General features: G+C 43.0%; 1 protein-coding gene across 2 annotated transcripts in view; it reads right to left on the bottom strand.

The window, feature by feature from the left end:
• The window catches only part of MRPL3 (mitochondrial ribosomal protein L3), a 52,716-nt gene extending 46,902 nt beyond the window's left edge, over positions 1-5,814 (bottom strand). For both annotated transcript variants that reach the window (XM_025913759.2, XM_086674289.1), the window contains exons 1-3: positions 5,564-5,814; positions 4,132-4,316; positions 3,019-3,110 (exon numbers count right to left, since the gene is read on the bottom strand). In XM_025913759.2, coding sequence (XP_025769544.2) covers positions 3,019-3,110; positions 4,132-4,316; positions 5,564-5,655 — 369 coding nt within the window. In that variant the 5' untranslated portion in view covers positions 5,656-5,814. The remainder of the gene's footprint in view (positions 1-3,018; positions 3,111-4,131; positions 4,317-5,563) is intronic.
• Between the last annotated feature and the right edge of the window lie 14,068 nt (positions 5,815-19,882).

Below are 19,882 nucleotides of genomic sequence, written 5' to 3' on the forward strand. Positions count from 1 at the left end.
AGAAAGCAGGGATAGAAGAGCATACCTCAAGATCATAAAAGCCATATATGAATCACCCAACGCTAACATCATCCTCAATGGGGAGAAACTGAAAGCTATCCCCCCAAGGTCAGGAACAAGACAGGGATGTCCACTCTCACCACTGTTATTCAACATAGTATTGGTAGTCTTAGCCTCTGCAATCAGACAACACAAAGAAATAAAAGGCATTCCAAATCCGCCAGGAGGAGGTCAAACTTTCACTCTTCGCAGATGACATGATAGTCTACATGGACAACCCAAAAGATTCCACCAAAAAACTGCTAGAACTGATTCATGAATTCAGCAAAGTTGCAGGATATAAAATCAACGCAGAGAAATCGGTTGCATTCCTATACACCACCAATGAAGCAACAGACAGAGAAATCAAGGAATCGATCCCATTTACAGTTGCACTAAAAGCCATAAAATACCTATGAATAAATCGAACCAAAGAGGTAAAAAATCCATACACTGAAAACTGTAGAAAGCTTATGAAAGAAATGAAGAAGACACAAAAAAATGAAAGAAATATTGCATGCTCATGGATTGGAAGAACAAATATTGTTAAAATGTTGATACTATCCAAAGCAATCTACAAATTTAATGCAATCCCTATCAAAATTACACCAGCATTCTTCACAGAGATAGAACAAACAATCCTAAAATTTGTATGGAACCAGAAAAGACCCTGAAAATCCAAAGCAATCCTGAAAAAGAAAACCAAAGCGGGAGGCATCACAATCCCAGACTTCAAGATGCATTACAAAGCTGTAATCATCCAGACAGTATGGTACTGGCACAAAAAAAGACACTCAGATGAACAGAACAGAGATCCAGAAATGGACCCCCAAATGTATGAGCAACTAATCTTTGACAAAGCAGGAAAGAATATCCAGTGGAATAAAGACAGTCACTTCAGCAAATGGTGCTGGGAAAACTGGACAGCGACATGCAGAAAAACGAACCTGGACCACTTTCTTACACCATACACAAAAATAAACTCAAAATGGATGAAAGACCTAAATGTAAGACAGGAAGCCATCACAATTCTCGAGGAGAAAGCAGGCAAAAACCTTTTTGATCTTGGCTGCAGCAACTTCTTACTCAACACGTCTCCGGAGGCAAGGGAAACAAAAGCAAAAATGAACTACTGGGACCTCATCAAAATAAAAAGCTTCTGCACAGTGAAGGAAACAATCAGCAAAACTAAAAGGCAACCGATGGAATGGGAGAAGATATTTGCAAATGACATATCAGATAAAGGGTTAGTATCCAAAATCTATAAAGAACATATCAAACTCAACACCCAAAAAACAAAGAATCCAGTGAAGAAATGGGCAAAAGACATAAATAGACACTTCTCCACAGAAGACATACAGATGGCCAACTGGCACATGAGAAAATGCTCCACATCACTCATCATCAGGGAAATACAAATCAAAACCACAATGAGATACCACCTTACACCTGTCAGAATGGCTAACATTAACAACCCAGACAACAACAGATATTGGCAAGGATGCAGAGAAAGAGGATCTCTTTTGCATTGTTGGTGGGAATGCAAGCTGGTGCAGCCACTCTGGCAAACAGTATGGAGGTTCCTCAAAAAACTAAAAACAGAACTACCCTACGGCCCAGCAATTGCACTACTAGGCATTTATCCACGGGATACAGGTGTGCTGTTTTGAAGCGACACATGCACCCCCATATTTATAGCAGCACAATCAACAATAGCCAAAGTATGGAAAGAGCCCAAATGTCCATCGATGAATAAATGGATAAAGAAGATGTAGTAGGGGCGCCTGGGTGGCGCAGTCGGTTAAGCGTCCGACTTCAGCCAGGTCACGATCTCGCGGTCTGTGAGTTCGAGCCCCGCGTCGGGCTCTGGGCTGATGGCTCAGAGCCTGGAGCCTGTTTCCGATTCTGTGTCTCCCTCTCTCTCTGCCCCTCCCCCGTTCATGCTGTGTCTCTCTCTGTCCCAAAAATAAATAAACGTTGGAAAAAAAAAAAAAAAAAAAAAAAGAAGATGTAGTATATGTATACAATGGAGGATTACTCGGCAATCAAAAAGAGTGAAATCTTGCCATTTGCAACTATGTGGATGGAACTGGAGGGTATTATGCTAAGTGAAATTAGAGAAAGACAAAGATCATATGACTTCACTCATGTGAAGAGTTTAAGAGACAAAACAGATGAACGTAAGGGAAGGGATACAAAAATAATATAAAAACAGGAAGGAGGACAAAACAGAGAAGACTCTTAAATATGGAGAACAAACTGAGGGTTAGGGGAGGGATTGTGGGCGGGGGGATGGGCTAAATGGGTAAGGGGCACTAAGGAATCTACTCCTGAAATCATTGTTGCACTATATGCTAACTAATTTGGATGTACATTTAAAAAAATAAAAAAATAAAAGAATAAAAAAAAATCAAGTTCCTTATGATTTGCCTCCATCTCTCTTTTTATCTTATTTTTCCTTCCCTTCCCCTAAATTAACTTGTTTTCTTAAATTCCACGAGTGAAATCATATATTTATCTTTCTCTGACTGACTTATTTCACTTAACATAATCCTCTAGTTCCATCCACAGTTACAAATTGCAAGATTTCATTCATTTTGATCACCAAGTAATATTCCATTGTATATATACAAGACCAAAATGTTAATTTTGAGAGGAAAGAATGAAAATAAGTTGGGACAGATTTTTTCCGATTATGAATTAAACTGGTACCTCTGTGAGAAGCTAGGTTACACAGTTTTTTCTTCATTGCCCTAGTTAAATCCAAAGCCAGTATCATGAAAACCACCACTCAGGCAAAAGTGAAACATTTACTGAAATAATCAGAAGTAAAGTTCTTTAATAGTATTTATGCTTGACATTAGCCCATTCTTCACCATACACTTATGTATTTTAGGATACAAATACTGCCCGTTCAGATTTGCACAAACAGATCTTGGTACATGTACAGATCTGTTACATCTTCTGTTTCTGTCTTACCTGAAGTAATGTGACCACGTGTTTTTGACCATCTTTGGTCCATAAAGGCATCATACCCACCTTTAGGGCAATAAGGCCTACTCTAGAGGAACCTGGTAATTAAACACAAATCAGTGTTATTACAAACTTTTTCAACACTCGTCAACATGATACAACAGTATTTCCTACACTGTGGTTTCAATATGAGCAATAGGCAGCTAAGACACATGTTAATATATTCATAGAGTAAAATACAACTGCTCCTTAGAGATGTAAGAGACTTCAACCATGGCTGGGTAAGATATTGGTCCTTAATAAATCTCTGTATAATGAACAAATATACGAGAACTATACAAAATGAAGAAAATAGGTAAACTGATAATATTCTGCTTTAAAAATAATGCTATTAAGAGAGGGCATAAATCTATCATTACACTTTGCTTTCCTAGTATCAATTTATATCTAACCTCATTAATTGGGAAACATCTACCACTCAAATTCTAAGAACTTAGGTGGGGTTACAGGGATGACACAAGAGGTCACGTTGCTAAAATATGTCAGCCTCCACCATGCCCCTTACATTTTTTGCATAAGTTCGGAAAGTTACTCCACTAAGAACTTCTGATCACTATACAATTCAACTGACACAATAAACCCCAACCAGAGACCACACTCTCAACAAGACAGGCCTTATTCTTCTTGGTCTGGCTACACATGGGTTTAATACTCTGCGAGCTACAAGTTGCTGATTCTGGAGTTATGCTTTGCAAACCTGGAGTGCTAGAACCCCAACTGAAAACATCACTGTGACACACTGCAGTTTAAATTACACTCCTCCAGCTTTCCTTCCCTGACTTTATTTTTTTATCTGAAGGAAACAAGAAGACATACGCAGAATGATTTTCCTTTCACCTGCAAAATAGCTTCTTGAGGAAATCTTGATTACCATCAGACATTCACTCATAGTAGACCAGCATTCTAGAAATAAACTTGCAAACCTAACTACATTGAAACAGACACACTTGAGACATGAAAAATAAATTCAAGAAATTTATCATTTCGCAGCAGTCACTATGATTTTGAGTATGCCAGTCACATTAGGGAATGAGAACTTCTCAAATATAAAATAACTACCTGGCTCCCAAGGATGTAGAGGCCATGGTTCATCTTTTAAAGGACACAGTTTACTTGCTAATTGGGCTTTATTTTCCTCAGAGACCAACTGCTTAACAAATGAGACATTTTCTTCAGAAAGATGCTCATCCCACCAAGTACCACTCCTGCCATGGAGACTTCTAACCAAAAGCCAGATGTCTGCTCTGTAAAAACAAAAATTGGAAAACAAACCACAATATAAAAGGTTCCCCCATTTAACATGGGGAAGGGAGGTCACATGCGTTGGAAAGTGTAGTCTGGCCCTTAGGAAAGGGTCTGGAATCTGTGCAAGTTTTTTTTTTCCCCCCTCACACTTCTTATGACAAAAATGGGATTCACACATTTTTTTTTTTAACGTTTATTTATTTTTGAGACAGAGAGAGACAGAACGTGAACAGGGGAGGGGCAGAGAGAGAGGGAGACACAGAATCTGAAACAGGCTCCAGGCTCTGAGCTGTCATCACAGAGCCCGACGCGGGGCTCCAACTCACGGATCGTGAGATCATGACCTGAGCCGAAGTCGGACGCTTAACCGACCAAGCCACCCAGGCGCCCCGGGATTCACATATTTACTGTCAATGATTACCCTACGGTAAAAGGTCTTCATCTTCTCTTCTGGGATAAACCAATTTCTAACAGAGCTGTCCTACAAAGGAGAAGCCACTGACCAATTTGTATATGTCCCTTAATAGTTTACATCCAGTGGAGGTGGCAGAATGTGGGATGCTGACCTTTCTCTGATAAGCTCACCTCTTCCCTGCAATGACATTGCCAAAGCTCAGAAGATACATAAAAGACATGGTCTCTGACCACTTGAACATACCAAGGAAGACTTCAGGGGATGAAAGTCGGGAAGGAGGTGTGTAATTTTTGCAGAGAGGGTCAGAAAAGGAGTAAAGCTTTCTGTCGTCTATGCCCCTTTTGTAGTCAGGTGCATCCACGTTAGAGTCCCAAATTTTGCACTAATTAGTTGACTTATCTTACTTCCCCAGGCTGCCGTTTTATCTGCAAAACGTAATCACGACTACGTGATTAATAATGATAGTATCTGTAGAAGGTATAACGACAGCAGTTCTATCTCATAAGGCTACGAGAACTAAGACGCCTAACATACTCAACAAAGCATTCAGTACAGAGAAAACGCCCACTAACTGGTAGATAATATAACTGCTGTTGGTAATGCTCTCTGCCAGTCGCTGGCTCATAAACATTAAAAACAAAAAACCACCCCTTCAGTCCTTTAAACGGCGCTTCCTTGGAGTACCGCTCCTAACTCCTGTGTGCCTGCGGTCTGGAGACAGCCCCTTTCTCCTCCACCCAGGGCAGACCCCTCCGCACTGGGCCATGGCACTGCTCCGGGTCGCAGTGTTTCGCAGGGACCACACCTCCACACCCAGTCTCGAACACCCACCTGTTTCCCGAGCCCCGGGCAGCACCCAGGCCGCTCGCGCCGCAGCCCAGCACCCGGGCGCCGGCCTGAGCCAGCAGCCTCCAACCAGGCATGGAGTAGCCGGGGAGGGCTCGGCCCGCTGCTCTTCCTGTCGCCCCGCCGCTCTGCTTTCAAGACGTCCCCACGCTGCAGCCTCGAATCCACCGGAGCCCTCCGGGATCCTCCCGCTGACTTTGTACCGCTGCCCTCCCAGGTCGGAAAGGAGCCGCTGGAGCCACTTCCGGTCCGTTTCCTAATGGGCTCCGGGCACCGAGGTCAACCCCCGGAACTAGAGTTCCGCCTGCGGATAGTCCTACTTTGGATCCCAGTTAGGGTAGGGATGGCGGGGACTAACTGATTTGTCTCTCCAGGGGTTGGAAAAAAAAAAAAAAAAAAAAAAAAAACCGGGGGGCGGGGGGAGGGAAATAGGGAAATGTTCGGAATTTAAACTTTGCCAGAATGAAGCGAACTAGGGACAGGTTCCTTAAGGAGGCCAGGTCACTTCTAAATAATGCTCACTGCTGGGCAGCGCATTGTACTAAACACCCTTGATACTGTTACACTGGTTTACGTTCAAAACAACTCCAAAAGGAAATTGTTATTTTTATATGCTAAATGAGGCAACAGAGACTCAGAATTTTGGTGCCGGTCCAAAATAGTACATCTGGCAGATGGACAGAGCTGGCACTGAAACAGGGCTGGCATGTGTTCACAACAGAATATGGCCAAGGTGATCATGTGTGACTTCCAGGGCTGGATTATACAGACTATTGCTACTTCTGCGTTGTCTCCGATTGCTCCCTGTGGAGAAAGCCAGTGGTCATGTCCTGCAGACACTCAAACAGCCTTGTAGAAAGGCCTATATGAAGAGGAACCAACTTTTCAGCCAGGAGTGAGCCTCTTAGAAGTGGATCTTCTGGTCCCAGGCAACCCTTCAGATGCCTGCATGTGATGAAAGACCTCGAGCCTGAACCACCCAGCCAAGAAACTCACAGGTTCCTGACCAGAAAATTGTCAAAGGGAATAAATGATAACTCTTATTTTTAAGTTTTAGGGTGATTTGTGATGCAGCAATAAGTAGCCAACATACCTTCTGTACAAATAAACCCTTGTCCTGGTTTCCAGACCTAACCCAATCATAATGTGTGTGCCTTGGGAGCTCATTCTACTTCTCCAAAAGTCCATTTCCTTATTTGCCAAATGGGTGTTTGTAGAAATTTGGGAATCAGAACTTAAAAAGTGTAGCAATTTCAAAAGCTCTTTTTATTAGTGATCTGGCTAGCCTGGCTTAAAATGTCCAGGCAGTGGTCAATTCCTGGTTACTACTTGGGATTCAGTAGGCTCGAAAGCTTTGCTTGCTCTTCCTTTCCACCAATTGCTATTGCTGTTACCCTGGACACTTTCAAACAACACTTTGGGCCTTAGAGGAAAAATTACATCTCTTAATTCTAGCCATGCTCTCTGGCTTCCCAGTTACATAAGAAAGGCTCTTCTTTGAACAAATGTGCCTTGAAGTATGCTACATATAAAAAGCCAGAGGAAAAAAGATTTTACTATCAATGCCAATAGCTAGCATTTCTTGTGCATACAGTATGTGCTCAGTGTTGTGGAAATCCCTCAAAGACCACCAGGGCCACACCTGAACTCATACAAAGTTAAGTTTAATTAGCTTGCTACAGCAAGAGAGAGCATACACCAGAGGGTGTCTCCATACAAATGAGTTGGGTAGGGCTTGTTATAAGATTTGGACTTATGCTGGGAGATTTTAAGTGGGCATCAGGGAAGTTGGGACTTGTTTTGGAATGCTATCAAGAATCAAGGACATTGGGGGGTGCCTGGGTAGCTCAGTCGGTTGAGCGACTGACTTCAGCTCAGGTCACGATCTCACAGTTTGTGAGTTTGAGCCCCGCGTCGGGCTCTGTGCTGACAGCTCAGAGCCTGGAGCCTGCTTCGGACTCCGTGTCTCCCTCTCTCTCTGCCCCTCCCCCACTCATGCTCTGTCTGTCTCAGAAATAAATAAACATTAAAAAAATTAGAAAAAAAGAATCAAGGACATTGGGCATCTCAAAAATTTTGCTCTGGAGACAAGAAGAACGAAGTGAGACTCAGGATGACGTTGGGATGAAGGCAGAAATTACTCAGAAGAAGGAACTGTTAGTCATTTCGTGGCAGTCGTGTGGCCTTGGGTATGATATGTTAGAAACCTTGTGTTGACGTTCCATTATAAACACTGCAGTCTGATTACTAACAATTCATTTTCACTCTTTCGGTTTATTTTCCCGCTTAATCTTTATAACAACCCTGTGTGATAATAGTATAATTATCTCCATTTTACAGTCAAAGGGAAAAAAAACACAGAGAGATTACATAACTTAAATACGGTCACTCAGCCAGTAAAAGCTAGAGCCAAGATTTAAATTTCAGCAGTGTGAGCACAGGGCTTATGCTCTTAGCAATTTTGTTTCCTTGGCTCTCTGTGACCAATATGTTACTTCCCTTGCGTAGACTCTCTCTGGCTAAAGTGGAAAATTGGTAAGAAAACCTATCACACCCAGTGGTCCGTGAGGATTGAGGAGGTGGCTATTCACCCTAGCCTTTGCCCCTGGTGCCAACTCTCTCCTGGTCCATAATAGAGGCCTTGAGTCAATGAAACCCTTAGCAGGCACCACTGCTTAACTAGAACTTAGCAAAGTGTGCTTTGTCTGCTGGTACATAGCACGCATCTCCTGTGTGCCAGCCGGCCTGAGGTGTCATCATATTTGATTTTGCCATGGCAGTATGCTCCTAAGTGGCAAGGACCAGGTCCAGTTCTTGAGGGAACCAGTCAGGACTCCTTTACGGCACTCGGGCACGGAGCTCAAGATGCCTATCCTTTCTGATGTCATCCTTCAGATCCACCTCTACCCCTAATAGCACTTTTCCTGTCTGGGACTTCAGTTCCTTGTTGGAACAAAGAAAACCCCCACAATCTGTTTTTAGTACTACGGTTCTATACTTCTTACTCCTCTAATTAAAAAAGCTGAGATAACCAATGTTCCCCTTATTGAGTAGGACATTAAGAATAGTTTCACTTCTGAACTTCTAAAGCCATGTCCAACAAAAGAGATTCACCACAGAAGGAGTAGGTTTCAAACCAACAGTTTATTGGAAATATCTTTGCTACGTGTTTCTGCCATTAGGCTCTTCAGCTAGTTCTTACAATGTTTGTGATATGTCCTATATGCTTGGATTATTGCAGAATAATTAATTTTTCATTGTTGGCTAATTTGCATTTTATATTCATTTATGCTCTCTCTTAGTTCATAACATGCCTTATATTTGAAATTAAAAATCTTTTTGAAGTGAGCTTAGACTTTCATTCAATTAATCGTGGCTTTCTTCCCTTTTTTCTAAAAGTTGTGAGAATTTAGCATGTTCTAAAATCAATACAGATCTTATGAAGGTGATTTGAGTATAGGACAGGGCAGTAGATGAAATGAACTTTAAGAAACCTTGAACTTTGAGACTCCATTGCTGGCTGCATAGAAAGCTTAAAAGACCATGCTGCAAAATCCACAGATGCTCATTCAGTAAGATGATGAATTCTGCTTCAGTGTCCTCCAGTAAGACCAAATCACAGTTTTCACTTTCAATATAAAGCTTTTGACAACATGATTTTATTTATAAATTCTTAAGTCAGCTCACAGACTTTAGGGGTCCAAGAGATGACCAGACTGAAAAGCCTAAAAAAAGAGAAGAAGACAGAGGAGGAGGAGGAGGAGGAGGAGGAGGAGGAGGAAACGTAGGGGAGGAGGAGAAGGAGGAGATGGAGAAAGGGGAAGAGTGTGGCCATGTAGTGATGTGGGTTTAAAGTTTCTCAGCGTCCTGTCCCCCCTATGTTGCATTCAGAATGGTTCTGAACCTCAATGTAATTAAGCCCATCTACATTTCTCTAAAATTCTTTGATGACTGAACAGAAGTGTTAGTTATCTCCAATGGGGCATCACATCCCAGGGGACCAAATGCTTTAAACCAAAGGCAGGCCCTTCTCCCCAGTCTTTCTTCTGATGCCAGTGAAGTTCTGATGGCTAGAGTGTGACTCTAGACCAGTGAATATTCTTGTCACCTGGAACCACGGTCAGGGTGTCCCCTCTGAGCCCAGAAGATACAGAGTCTCGAGAAATTCATAGGGGCTGAGTTCATTTGGGATTTTTGATCATTCTTGGAAGGGGTCCCAGAAGAATGAGAAACAACCAACATGTCACTCTTGCTGAGTGGCAGGCACCGCTCTAAGGTCTTTGCGTATGTTAAGTAGCTCCTCGCTTATCATTGTAGCTACTATTATTTTCATCCTCATTTGCAGATGTGGAAATCGAGCCACAGAGAAAACAAGCAGCTCATTCAAGGTCAGAAACCTTAAGTTTGTTAAGTAAGTGGTAGATTCGGGAGTTGAGCCCATGCAAGGTGACTCCAGAGTCCAAGTGCCTAACTGCTCTGTGGTACTGCCTCTCTCCCAAGAAGAAAAAGCCACATGACATGCTACTGGAACACTGAACTTGGCTTTCAGAGGTTGCCCTGGACAAAGACAGGATTGTCGTGTTCAGTCTGCATCTTTAGAGACGTAATCAGCCTGGATCAGAATCAGTCGGGCTCAAGAGAGAGCAATGAGGTCAATAGCTTGAGATGCTCACTCACTTATCCCTCGTATAACCTTCTTGTCGGGAAAGAAACAGGAGGCTCTGTGATGTCCTGCATCAGTGCCTTTCAAAACTAAAGGTACTTGGACATTACCTGGAGGATCTTGATAAAATACAGAGGCTGATTTTGTAGGTCTGAGGTGGGGCCTGAGAGTCTGCCTTTCTACCAAGCCCGTGAGGTCATGTAGGTGCTGGTGAGCAGACCAACTCCGAGTAGCAGCATTGTAGAAAGAATTCTGAACTTGGGATCCAACCTAAAATGACACTAAGTCACTTTACCTCTCTGTTTGTCCATCTGTGAGATGGCAGAGGAGCAGGGTTTTTTCAGCTGAGGTTCCTTCCAGGCTTTTTAAGTCAACTTCTTTGTAGAAGAGAGAATAATGGTTCCTAAAGTTATCCACATCCGAATCCCTGGAAGCTGTGAATGTGTTCTGTTACATGGCAAAAAGGACTTTGCAGATGTGATTAGGGTTGAGGGTCTCAAGATGTAGGAAGGATCCTGGGTTATTTGGGTGGGCCTTAAACGTAATCACAGGAGTCTCTCAATTTGGGGAATCTTCCTGGCTGTAAGAATAAAAAAAAAAAAAGTAAGACAGATGCAAGGTGGAAAGGATACAGCCCGCCTCTGCTGGCTTGGAGGATAGAGCAAGGAATCCACAAGTCAAGGAATGTGAGTGGCCTATAGAAGACAGAAAAGGCAAAGAGTGGGTTCTCTCATCCGCAAAAGAATGCAGCCTTGCCGACATCTTCAGATTAGCTCGCTACAACTTGTGTTGGACTTCTGACCTCTAACACTGTAAGATGATAAATTGGTGTCATTTTATGCCACTAAGTTACTAAGTGGTGATTTGTTATGGCAGCAATAGAAAACTAATATAAACCTTTATGCCCAAAGTCCTAAATGCTGATAACTCATGGAATAAACAGACCTTGATTTTGGACCATTTTGAGATGTGAGAAAAAGGCAAAAATCACTGTTGTATTTTCAAGTTTACTTTTGAGTCTGAGAAGGATAATTCTTGGTAAGAAGGTTTGTATCCATTGCCAACTGAGTTATTTTGTACATACATATGTCAGAAATATTTATTGACCATCGACTATGAAATACATAGTGCTCGGCACATAGTAAGTACTCAGCAAATACTGGTTGAATAATCAAATGAATTTGAATCACACTGCACTAAATGCAGGGGGTAATAAGATGATAATGATGATACTTGCTCTTTATGGAGCATTTTCTATGCCAAGAGCTGGGCTCAGAATACATACCATCAGGATTGCTCCTCACAATGATAGGTATGGTCACCATTTTACAGAGGTGATTCTATATAAGATTCCTCAGAGAGTAAGTAACTTGGCCAATTAGCGAGTAAGTAGCCCAGCTGGAATTCAAAATGTAGGTATGTTTGACTCCAAAATCCCCAGACGCTCTACTCTATGGCTTCTGCTTCAAACATGCAAGATGAAATACCCTGAGTCCTTGAGGAACTTACAGTAAAGCAGGCAAGACAGAGGAGGTAAAGAGTCAAGGTGGTAAGTGCCAGAGTAAAGGTGTATGTTCAAAGTGTGCAGGCGGGTTACTCATAGAGAAGGTAACATCTAAATTACTCCTTGAGAGGAGAGTAAGCGTGCTCAGGGGCAGAGTAGTGAAAGGACATTCTAAGGAAAGGGAACATGGCTCCAGCTGCTATTCTGGGTAAGAAACCACTTAAAACATTTTGGCGTAGAACAACCACCACATTATTATTTGCGTGGCTTCTGTTGGTTAGGAATTCAGAAAGAGCACAGGGAGAACTGCTTGTTTCTGCTTCATGATGTCTGGGAGCTCAGCTGGGATGACTCAAAGACTGGAGGTGATGTTAGCTGCGGGGCTGAAATAATTTGAAGGCTCATTCGTTCCATGTCTGGTGCTAGATGCTGCCATCAGTCAGGACCTCAGCTGGGCTGTTCTCTGGAACATGTATATATGGTCTCTCCGTGGGACTGCGTGGGCTTCCTCATGGTGGCTGCGTTCCAAGAACAAGCATCTCAAGAGAACCTGATGTAAGCTGTGTCACCTTTTATGACTTATCTTCATAAATTACGTGCTATTACTTCACTTCAGATACGAGTTGGCCCAGATTCAAGGGGGAAAGAACATAAACCCACCCCTGGGTGTGAACATGGCAAAACCACCTTGTTAGAAGAGCAGGTGAGATGGGAAACATTGTTACAGCCATCTTCAGAAAATAGAATCTGGCACAAACACCACGTGTATTTCCGTGTGAAAGAAAAAGAATTGCACCTAGGTAGTTGCAGGAATTGAGAAGTTGCTGACAGATTTACCATGATAGATTGACCCTGTAAAAAAGTTCCAGATTATGCCCGGCTGGTTTACAGGAAAGGAACTAAATTTTATTCCAGATTTTCTTCTGCTTCCTAGTACAGCTTCTGGGTAGGCGTCTAGTATATCCTCTACTCAGAGAGGCAAAGGCCAGGCCTGAAGGATGTGCCAAAGAGCACTTGAATATCACTGGCACCAACGACACTCTCTGGAACAGAAGGGGAGACTGACCGGCAAACAGGGTGAGCCCATGACCCTGAGGGCCCTTCCAACTGTGCCTGTGCCCCCTAGTGGCGAGGACTGGGTAGTGACGTGCGTCCAGCAGGAGGAGTAGCCGCAAACCGCAAGGGGCAGGGAGGGCACTGCTGGACTGCTCAGGAGTCAGGAAGGGACTGTGGCTCCTCTCTCTCCTGTATTTAGACTCCAGCCAGGCCTAGCAGGGTCGTCATGGCAACTCGCCTGTTTGCGCGGCTGAGCTGAGACAGGATTCCCTTAGTAACTGAGGAGCCCGGGAGATGATGCTTAAAATAATCTTTTATGCCCAGGCAGAAATGCCTTTGCAGTTTTATTAGCCACGAAGCATCATGGGGCATGGCTTTCACTCCCACTTTATTTCAAAATGGAACAAAATGGCTTTTTAAAGCAGGAATTTCCAACCAAGGGCCAAATGCTGTCTTCACTCTGTGAAGCACACATCCCGCTGCAACCGATGAGCGTCACCGCCAACTTTCTGAGAGGAAATGCTGGTCGTTATTATATAAATTACCTTCAAATAGACCCAGCGATCTCTGGCTGAAATCACTGGGCTTCATCTAATCTCTTTTCTGTTTCCTCCTGCAGCCTCACCCAGTCTCTCAGTAGGGTAAACAGTTATGCTTGGCCAGACTTTAACGCTCAGGTCATTTAGCCTGACAGTCCTTGCCTCTGACCCCCTCTCAGCTCATACCGCCTCTCCAATTTTCCCTCATCTGCAAGGTCCGCTCAGGGCCTGCCTCCTCCATGACAACACCTCATAATGGTAGCCCTGGCTGTGAATTCCTGTCCTGTCTTAGCACCTACCCTATGCACACATGTTCTCACACCGTGTTATTGTCTTTGTTATAAGTAGGGAGAAGCCTCAAGTTTATAAACCAGGTATTCTCAACATGACTGCAAACTCTTTAAAGGCAGGGTAATATATATTCCCTCAGCTCTCCCAGAAATGCTGCATTTAAACTAAGAGCTCCAGAGATAGTTGGAAATTTTAGTGGTGATAGTTGCAAAACTTTGTGAATATACCAAAGACAACTGAAGTGTACACTTTGTTGTTGTTTTTTAAGTTTATGTTTATTTATTTTGAGAGAGAGATAGCCAGAAAGCGAGGGAGGGAGAGAGACAGAGAGAGGGAGAGACACAGAATCCCAAGCAGGCTCCGTGCAGAATCAACGCGGCGTCCAATGAGGGGCTTGAACCCACAAATGCGAGACCATGACCTGAAATGAAATCAGGAATCAGACACTTAATCAACTGAGCCACCCAGGTGCCCTTGAAGTACACGCTTTGAAAGGGAGAATTCTATGTTCTGTGAATTATACCTCATTAACAAGAAAATTGAACATATATGGAAATCGGATGTGAAACACTGACATCGGGCTGAATTACCACAGCAACCAGGGTACAGGCAACCCCGGAGCCATAGCCGGGATGAAAGGGCCCGAACTTGAGCCACCAAATGTCTAACAGAAGGGAGAGGGCTCTGCCTTGCCCACGAACATGCTCTTTCTGCCTCCTCTTCCACCCACAGGAAGAGAAGCAGAGGACTTGATACACCCATGTAATGGCTAGCAATAGTCTTTTTTTTAGAAGTGGATTCAGGTCAGTGCTAGTGTTTCCATGCACCCGGGTGAATCACTTAGTATCTCTGAGCTTCCTCATCTGTAAAATATGATAAAAAAAATGTCCTTCCCCAGGCAATAGTACAGCTTAAATGAAATGATGCACACGATGTACTTAACACAGTCCTTGGCACATAGTAAGAACTAAACAAGTGCTGACTACTCCTATTATTAAAAATATAATTATATTCACCTTCTGTTAGATATTACAATAATTACAAAAAACCTTGATTAGTCCTTTTTGGACTTTCCCATTGGTATTTTCTACATGGACAATCTCATCATGACACAATCATGCCAGGTCCCTAACAAGAGGTTAGGGGATCTCTTCATTGTTCTTTGGCCTCAAGTTCCTTTATCTCTGTGCGTGCTGATCTCCTCTCATTGCTACAGAGATACAACACGGGCAGGAACAGTGTTACCATTATTAAAAAACACCATGTCATCATCGGATACGCACCACAGTCAGGGAATCAGGGCTCCTTTCTGGACCAGCTGTGCGCGTCAAACCCACTTCTCTCTCTGCCTTCCATATCCTTCCATCCCTTTCTGTCTCCTTGGAATTTGCAATCCCCAGCCCAGGAGCAAGGCAGAGAATGCCAGGCGTGGGTCTGCAAACTTTGCCTTAAAGGAAAACAGTCTCCTTCATGGGAGTCAGTCATGACAGGAACAGTCATTTGTTTGAGAGAACGTGTCCTTCAGAAATGAAACTGCTGTTATACCATAAAAGTAGTAATACACTAATGAACATGCTCATAAAACATTTCTTTTTAAGGACATTCATATAGTGTCTGGTGTGATGCTAAATGTTTTGCAAATATTATTTCATTCAATCCTCAGAATAATCTATGAGGAAAGCACTGTGGCCAGAGAGATTAGGTAAATTGTCCAAGACCACACATCTAGTAAATAAACATCCCTAGTAAAGCTATGTATACTTAGCTCAGTCTGGTTTTGAACCCAGGTCTCCTAATTCTCATTCTGTATTTCTTTTTTTTTCTTTTCTTTCTTTCTTCTCTTTTCTTTCTTTTTTTCTTTTTTTTTTTTGAAAGAGAGAGAGTGCAAGCAGGATAGGGGTAGAGAGAGAGGGAGACACAGAATCTGAAGCAGGTTCCAGACTCTGAGCTATCAGCACAGAGCCCATCATGGGGCTCAAACTCACGAATGGTGAGATCATGACCTGAGCCAAAATCAGAGGCTTAACTGACGGAGCCACCCAGGGGCCTGCCTTTTTTTTTTTTTTTTTCCCACTCTACGTGATGCTGGGCCTTTGATTTGCTGTTTTGGATGAGTGAAAGAAGTTATTTGTAAAATGTCTCCTTGCTTAAGTTGTGGCCAGCAGGAGAGGGGAAAAAATGATCTTTAAAGTGAAATATCAACAGATTGGAAGTGTCTAATGTAAAATGTCATTCTGAGTGTGCAAGTCCTTCTGCAAAAGGGAGTTTGGGACTTGGTCAGGCAACCAAATAGAATATATTAGAAATTGATTCCTGGGGAAGTTGAATTTGTCACCTAAACTTGACGCTTTTTCTCATGGGCTCAGGGGAAGGTCCTAGCACTGGGCAGTGGGGAGGCCTCAAGCAGTAGAAAGGTTGCTGGTCATAATGAATGCTTTCTTGCACTCAAAAGTCAGTGGCCTTTCCTGAGGAGAACAAAGAAGCCAGTTCATAGGACAAGGAGTCATTCTCCTTCTAACTTCCCTCAGTTTTCCTCCTACCTCAAACCTCCAGCAAATTTGGAGAACACCGTAATTGCCATTTCCCTCCTGCTTCCAAGAACGTGAGAGAGATTTGACCTTAATCTCTCCATTGTTCCATGCTTATAAATCTGAGTGATCTTAATCCAAGTCCTGAAGTGAAAAATGCAGTGGGTCATCATATAATGAACGTCAAAGGGAAATAGTAAGAAGTGGTAGAATATAGACTACCAGGAAGGAGCACAGTGGGTTTCCCAGAGGAGAGGGGACACTATAATCACCTGTCCTTTTGCCCTTTCCCTGCAGTGGCAACTCAAATGATTTTATCCAGTCTAGGAACAAATTACCTGTATCTCCTCTGTTTCTTTTCCATCTCACATAAGAAGGGAAGTAGAGGCTGGTTGGATGGGCAACGTGTTTGTTTCACTCAATGAATATCCAAGTACCTTCTATGTCCCAAATCTTATGTGCCATCTGCTGTCTGTGTGCTAGATCCTACAGGGAAATCGTAGATGAACCTGTTCTCCAAGGTCCTAAGGCAGAATATGTAGAGTAAAATAGTAATAGGTAGGCCATATATTAATTTAGAGACTTCTCATCCCTACAAGAGTTCAGCGACCAGAAAGAAGTCTGGGAATTGGGTTCTGTTTGTGGCTGGTAGGAATGGAGAAGAATGGCTGTGCAGCACTGTTTCCCCACCCCCTGCTGCCTGCTTCCAGCCCCAGCCATCTTTCCTTTCCGCCCAAGGTCAAGCTACATCAACCAGAAATCTTTGGTTGCAAGCAACAGAAATCCAACTTCAACTGGATTAAGTGATAAGGGAATTTATGGGCTTTGGTGGCTAAGAATTCCAGTGATGAAGCTGGATCCGGAGGCTGATGGAGGAGGTCATCAGGCAGCCATCTTCCTCTTTTTCTTATTTTACCACTTAGTTCTGCTGTCTTCTGTTTTGGCCTCATTCCCATGAGGTGGCAGGATGGCCTCTTGCCCATGAAGATTCATGTCCTCCCGGTGTGGCCACAGCAAAGAAAACTTACCCTCTCCTGAGAGCTCCAGCAAGTCTGGGGTTTGGATTAACATGTTTATCCGTGAGCCAGTCACTATGATGAGGGCCATTAAATGCTGCAGTGTTTTGTATTTTTTTTAGCCTACCTTAATTATTTTTTTCCACCATGCTTTTGTCTTCTGGGCTACACAGCTTACCTGGTATACTATAAATAATGACTTAGAGTCCACTTCCTGTGTGCCATCCATTGAGCCTGACATTTTGTAATTTTTGTTTTCAAAAAATTTTTAAGTTTATTTATTTAATTTGAGAGAGACAGAGAGAATGCAAGGGGGGAGGGGAAGAGAGACAGAGAGGGAGAGAGAATCCCAAGCAGGCTCCACTCTGTCAACGCAGAGCCCTACAAGGGGCTCGAACTCATGAAACCGAGAGGTCATGACCTGAGCCAAAAGCAAGACTCGAACGCTCAACTGACTGAGCCACCTAGGAGCCCTGAGCCTGACTGTTTAAAGATATCTCCTTAAGTCTTCACAAGAACTCTAAGAGACAGATAATATTGTTTCCATTTTACAGGTGAGGAATCTGAGCCCCAGAGAGGGTAACTCAATTTATATTCTCTGGGAAACATATTTCTGCCTGACACCAGAACTCTTGCTCATAACCATCACGATTCTGCCTTCTTCAGGAGGGTCAGGCCAGCTTGTTAACTATCCTTGCTAGAATGGATAAATGCACATCGCAGGGTGAAGTATGATCTGCAGAATGGCAGCTCAGCTAAGCTTGTTCTGATCCTGAGGATATTAAATAAAGAGACCGAGACAGAATGTGGTGGTAATTTCTGGGTCGTGGCTATATTTAATGATATTTTTAGCCACTTTCAATTCATTTGATTCCTGTTAAACTCTAAATGAATTAGTTTAGATTATGAAATTATTTTCTCAGCCTAATCCAGTCTCTCCGGGTGTACGTATTTTTAATATCCCACACTCCAGTCCACCTGGGTTTGACATTTGGTGCTCTGATTGCTTTCCGTGATGCAAGGATTTCAATCCCAGTGGATCCCAGCTGGTTGCTAAGGATTTACCTTTGGGCTGCTAATGAATGCAGGAGGTCCTTTCTAGCATTTTTATGTTACTTGGAAAAATCATTTAATATGTGAGAGAGAAGAAAAGATCTCCCTTTTGAAACATAATGTACCTTTTAATCATCTGTGAAAGAAATTCCTTTCTTAGAAATCTCACCCCAGCCATCAGGATGGGAGAAAAATGGGGGAAATCGTGTCTGTTCATTTTGGAGTGAGCCTGCCAACCTTGGGTTTTGCTTTCAGTTTTACAAAAGTGAAAGTTAATGAATATACACACATGTGCATACATATGTGTACGCACACGTGTGCATAAAGGGAAAGGGCACTCCATATACTATAAGACACCAGTGCATGTTTGGATCTATTTTTTTTTTCTTTCAGAAATTCTTGAGCAAGACTAGAGAAATTATTCATACTGTCAGAACCTGAAGCTGTATTTACTTTCCGGGGAAAAGTATTTTTGTGTTCTGTCAACAAGGCCGCAGTTTTAGGATCCTCTCATGCTCCCAGGAATCCGAAACACACATGGGGTGGAAAGGCAGCCTGGTGCTCCTTTGTGATTCCACGCCGGGCTTTTAAAATAGAAACCACTGTAAGTTTAATCAAATAGGAAACGCATACAAAACCCCAGTGTTCTTGGGTAAACTTCAGAATTATGTCACTCACCCTGAAGATCTGAAAAGGTCAGGGTCCCAAGCATAGCTACGAATCCCAACATTTCTTTGTGGCGCTCTGAATAACTGCACACAGTGGAAGAACCTTTAAAGCCACAATATGAAGAAGGCTTAGATGTATTTTGTCACCAAAGAAGAAAGGAGAATGGGATTGTGGGGTTAAACGTGTGATATTTTGGGGGAATATGAAGACTTCTGTAAATATTTAATGAAGTGTTTCTTTTCCTCCTATGGGTTGTTAAATTAATGATGCATTTTATAATCCGTGAGTTCTCAGCACAAACAAGGCATCCGGTTTTAAGTGTGTCTTCTTCGCATTAAAATTTCTTTTGTTTGGTTCCAGTATGCAGGAAGATTTCCGTTAAGTACTGCTGTGTGTTCTCGGCTGGAGTTCACGGGGTTCAGCAAAAGAACTGTGGCTGTGGTGGTGGGTGTGGGGAGTGGGTGGTGAAGTATGATTTAAAGAAAAACTCAGCAGCCCAGAAATGTGTTAATGAGATATTAGTGGCAGGAGGTGATTAGCAAAAGAACCTGAAGCCAGGTCCAAGGTGAGAAAGGAGGCTGGGTTTGGGAGGGGCACCTGATGAGCCACTGGATTGCCTGCTAATCAAATCAGCTGGGCTATTAGAACATGTTTTGTTTTGTTTTTTAAATGTTTATTTATTTTTGAGAGACAGAGACAGAGTGCAAGGGGGGGAGGGGCAGAGAGAGAGAGAGAGAGGGAGACACAGAATCAAAAGCAGGCTCCAGGCTCTGAGCTGTCAGCACAGAGCCCCATGCGGGGATCGAACCCACGAACTGTGAGATCATGACCTGAGCCGAAGCTAGACGCTTAACCGACTGAGCACTCAGGTGCCCCTTGTTTTATTTTAAATTGAGGCGAAATTAAAATGGCTAATTTTCTGATATATATGTTATATACGTTATGTTAAGTGGACAATTCAGTGACAGTCTGTGCACTCACAATG

The sequence above is a fragment of the Puma concolor genome, chromosome C2 (assembly GCF_028749965.1).
Source record: "Puma concolor isolate L17-30 chromosome C2, mPumCon1.1.hap2, whole genome shotgun sequence".
Classification (NCBI taxonomy): Eukaryota; Metazoa; Chordata; class Mammalia; order Carnivora; family Felidae; genus Puma; species Puma concolor.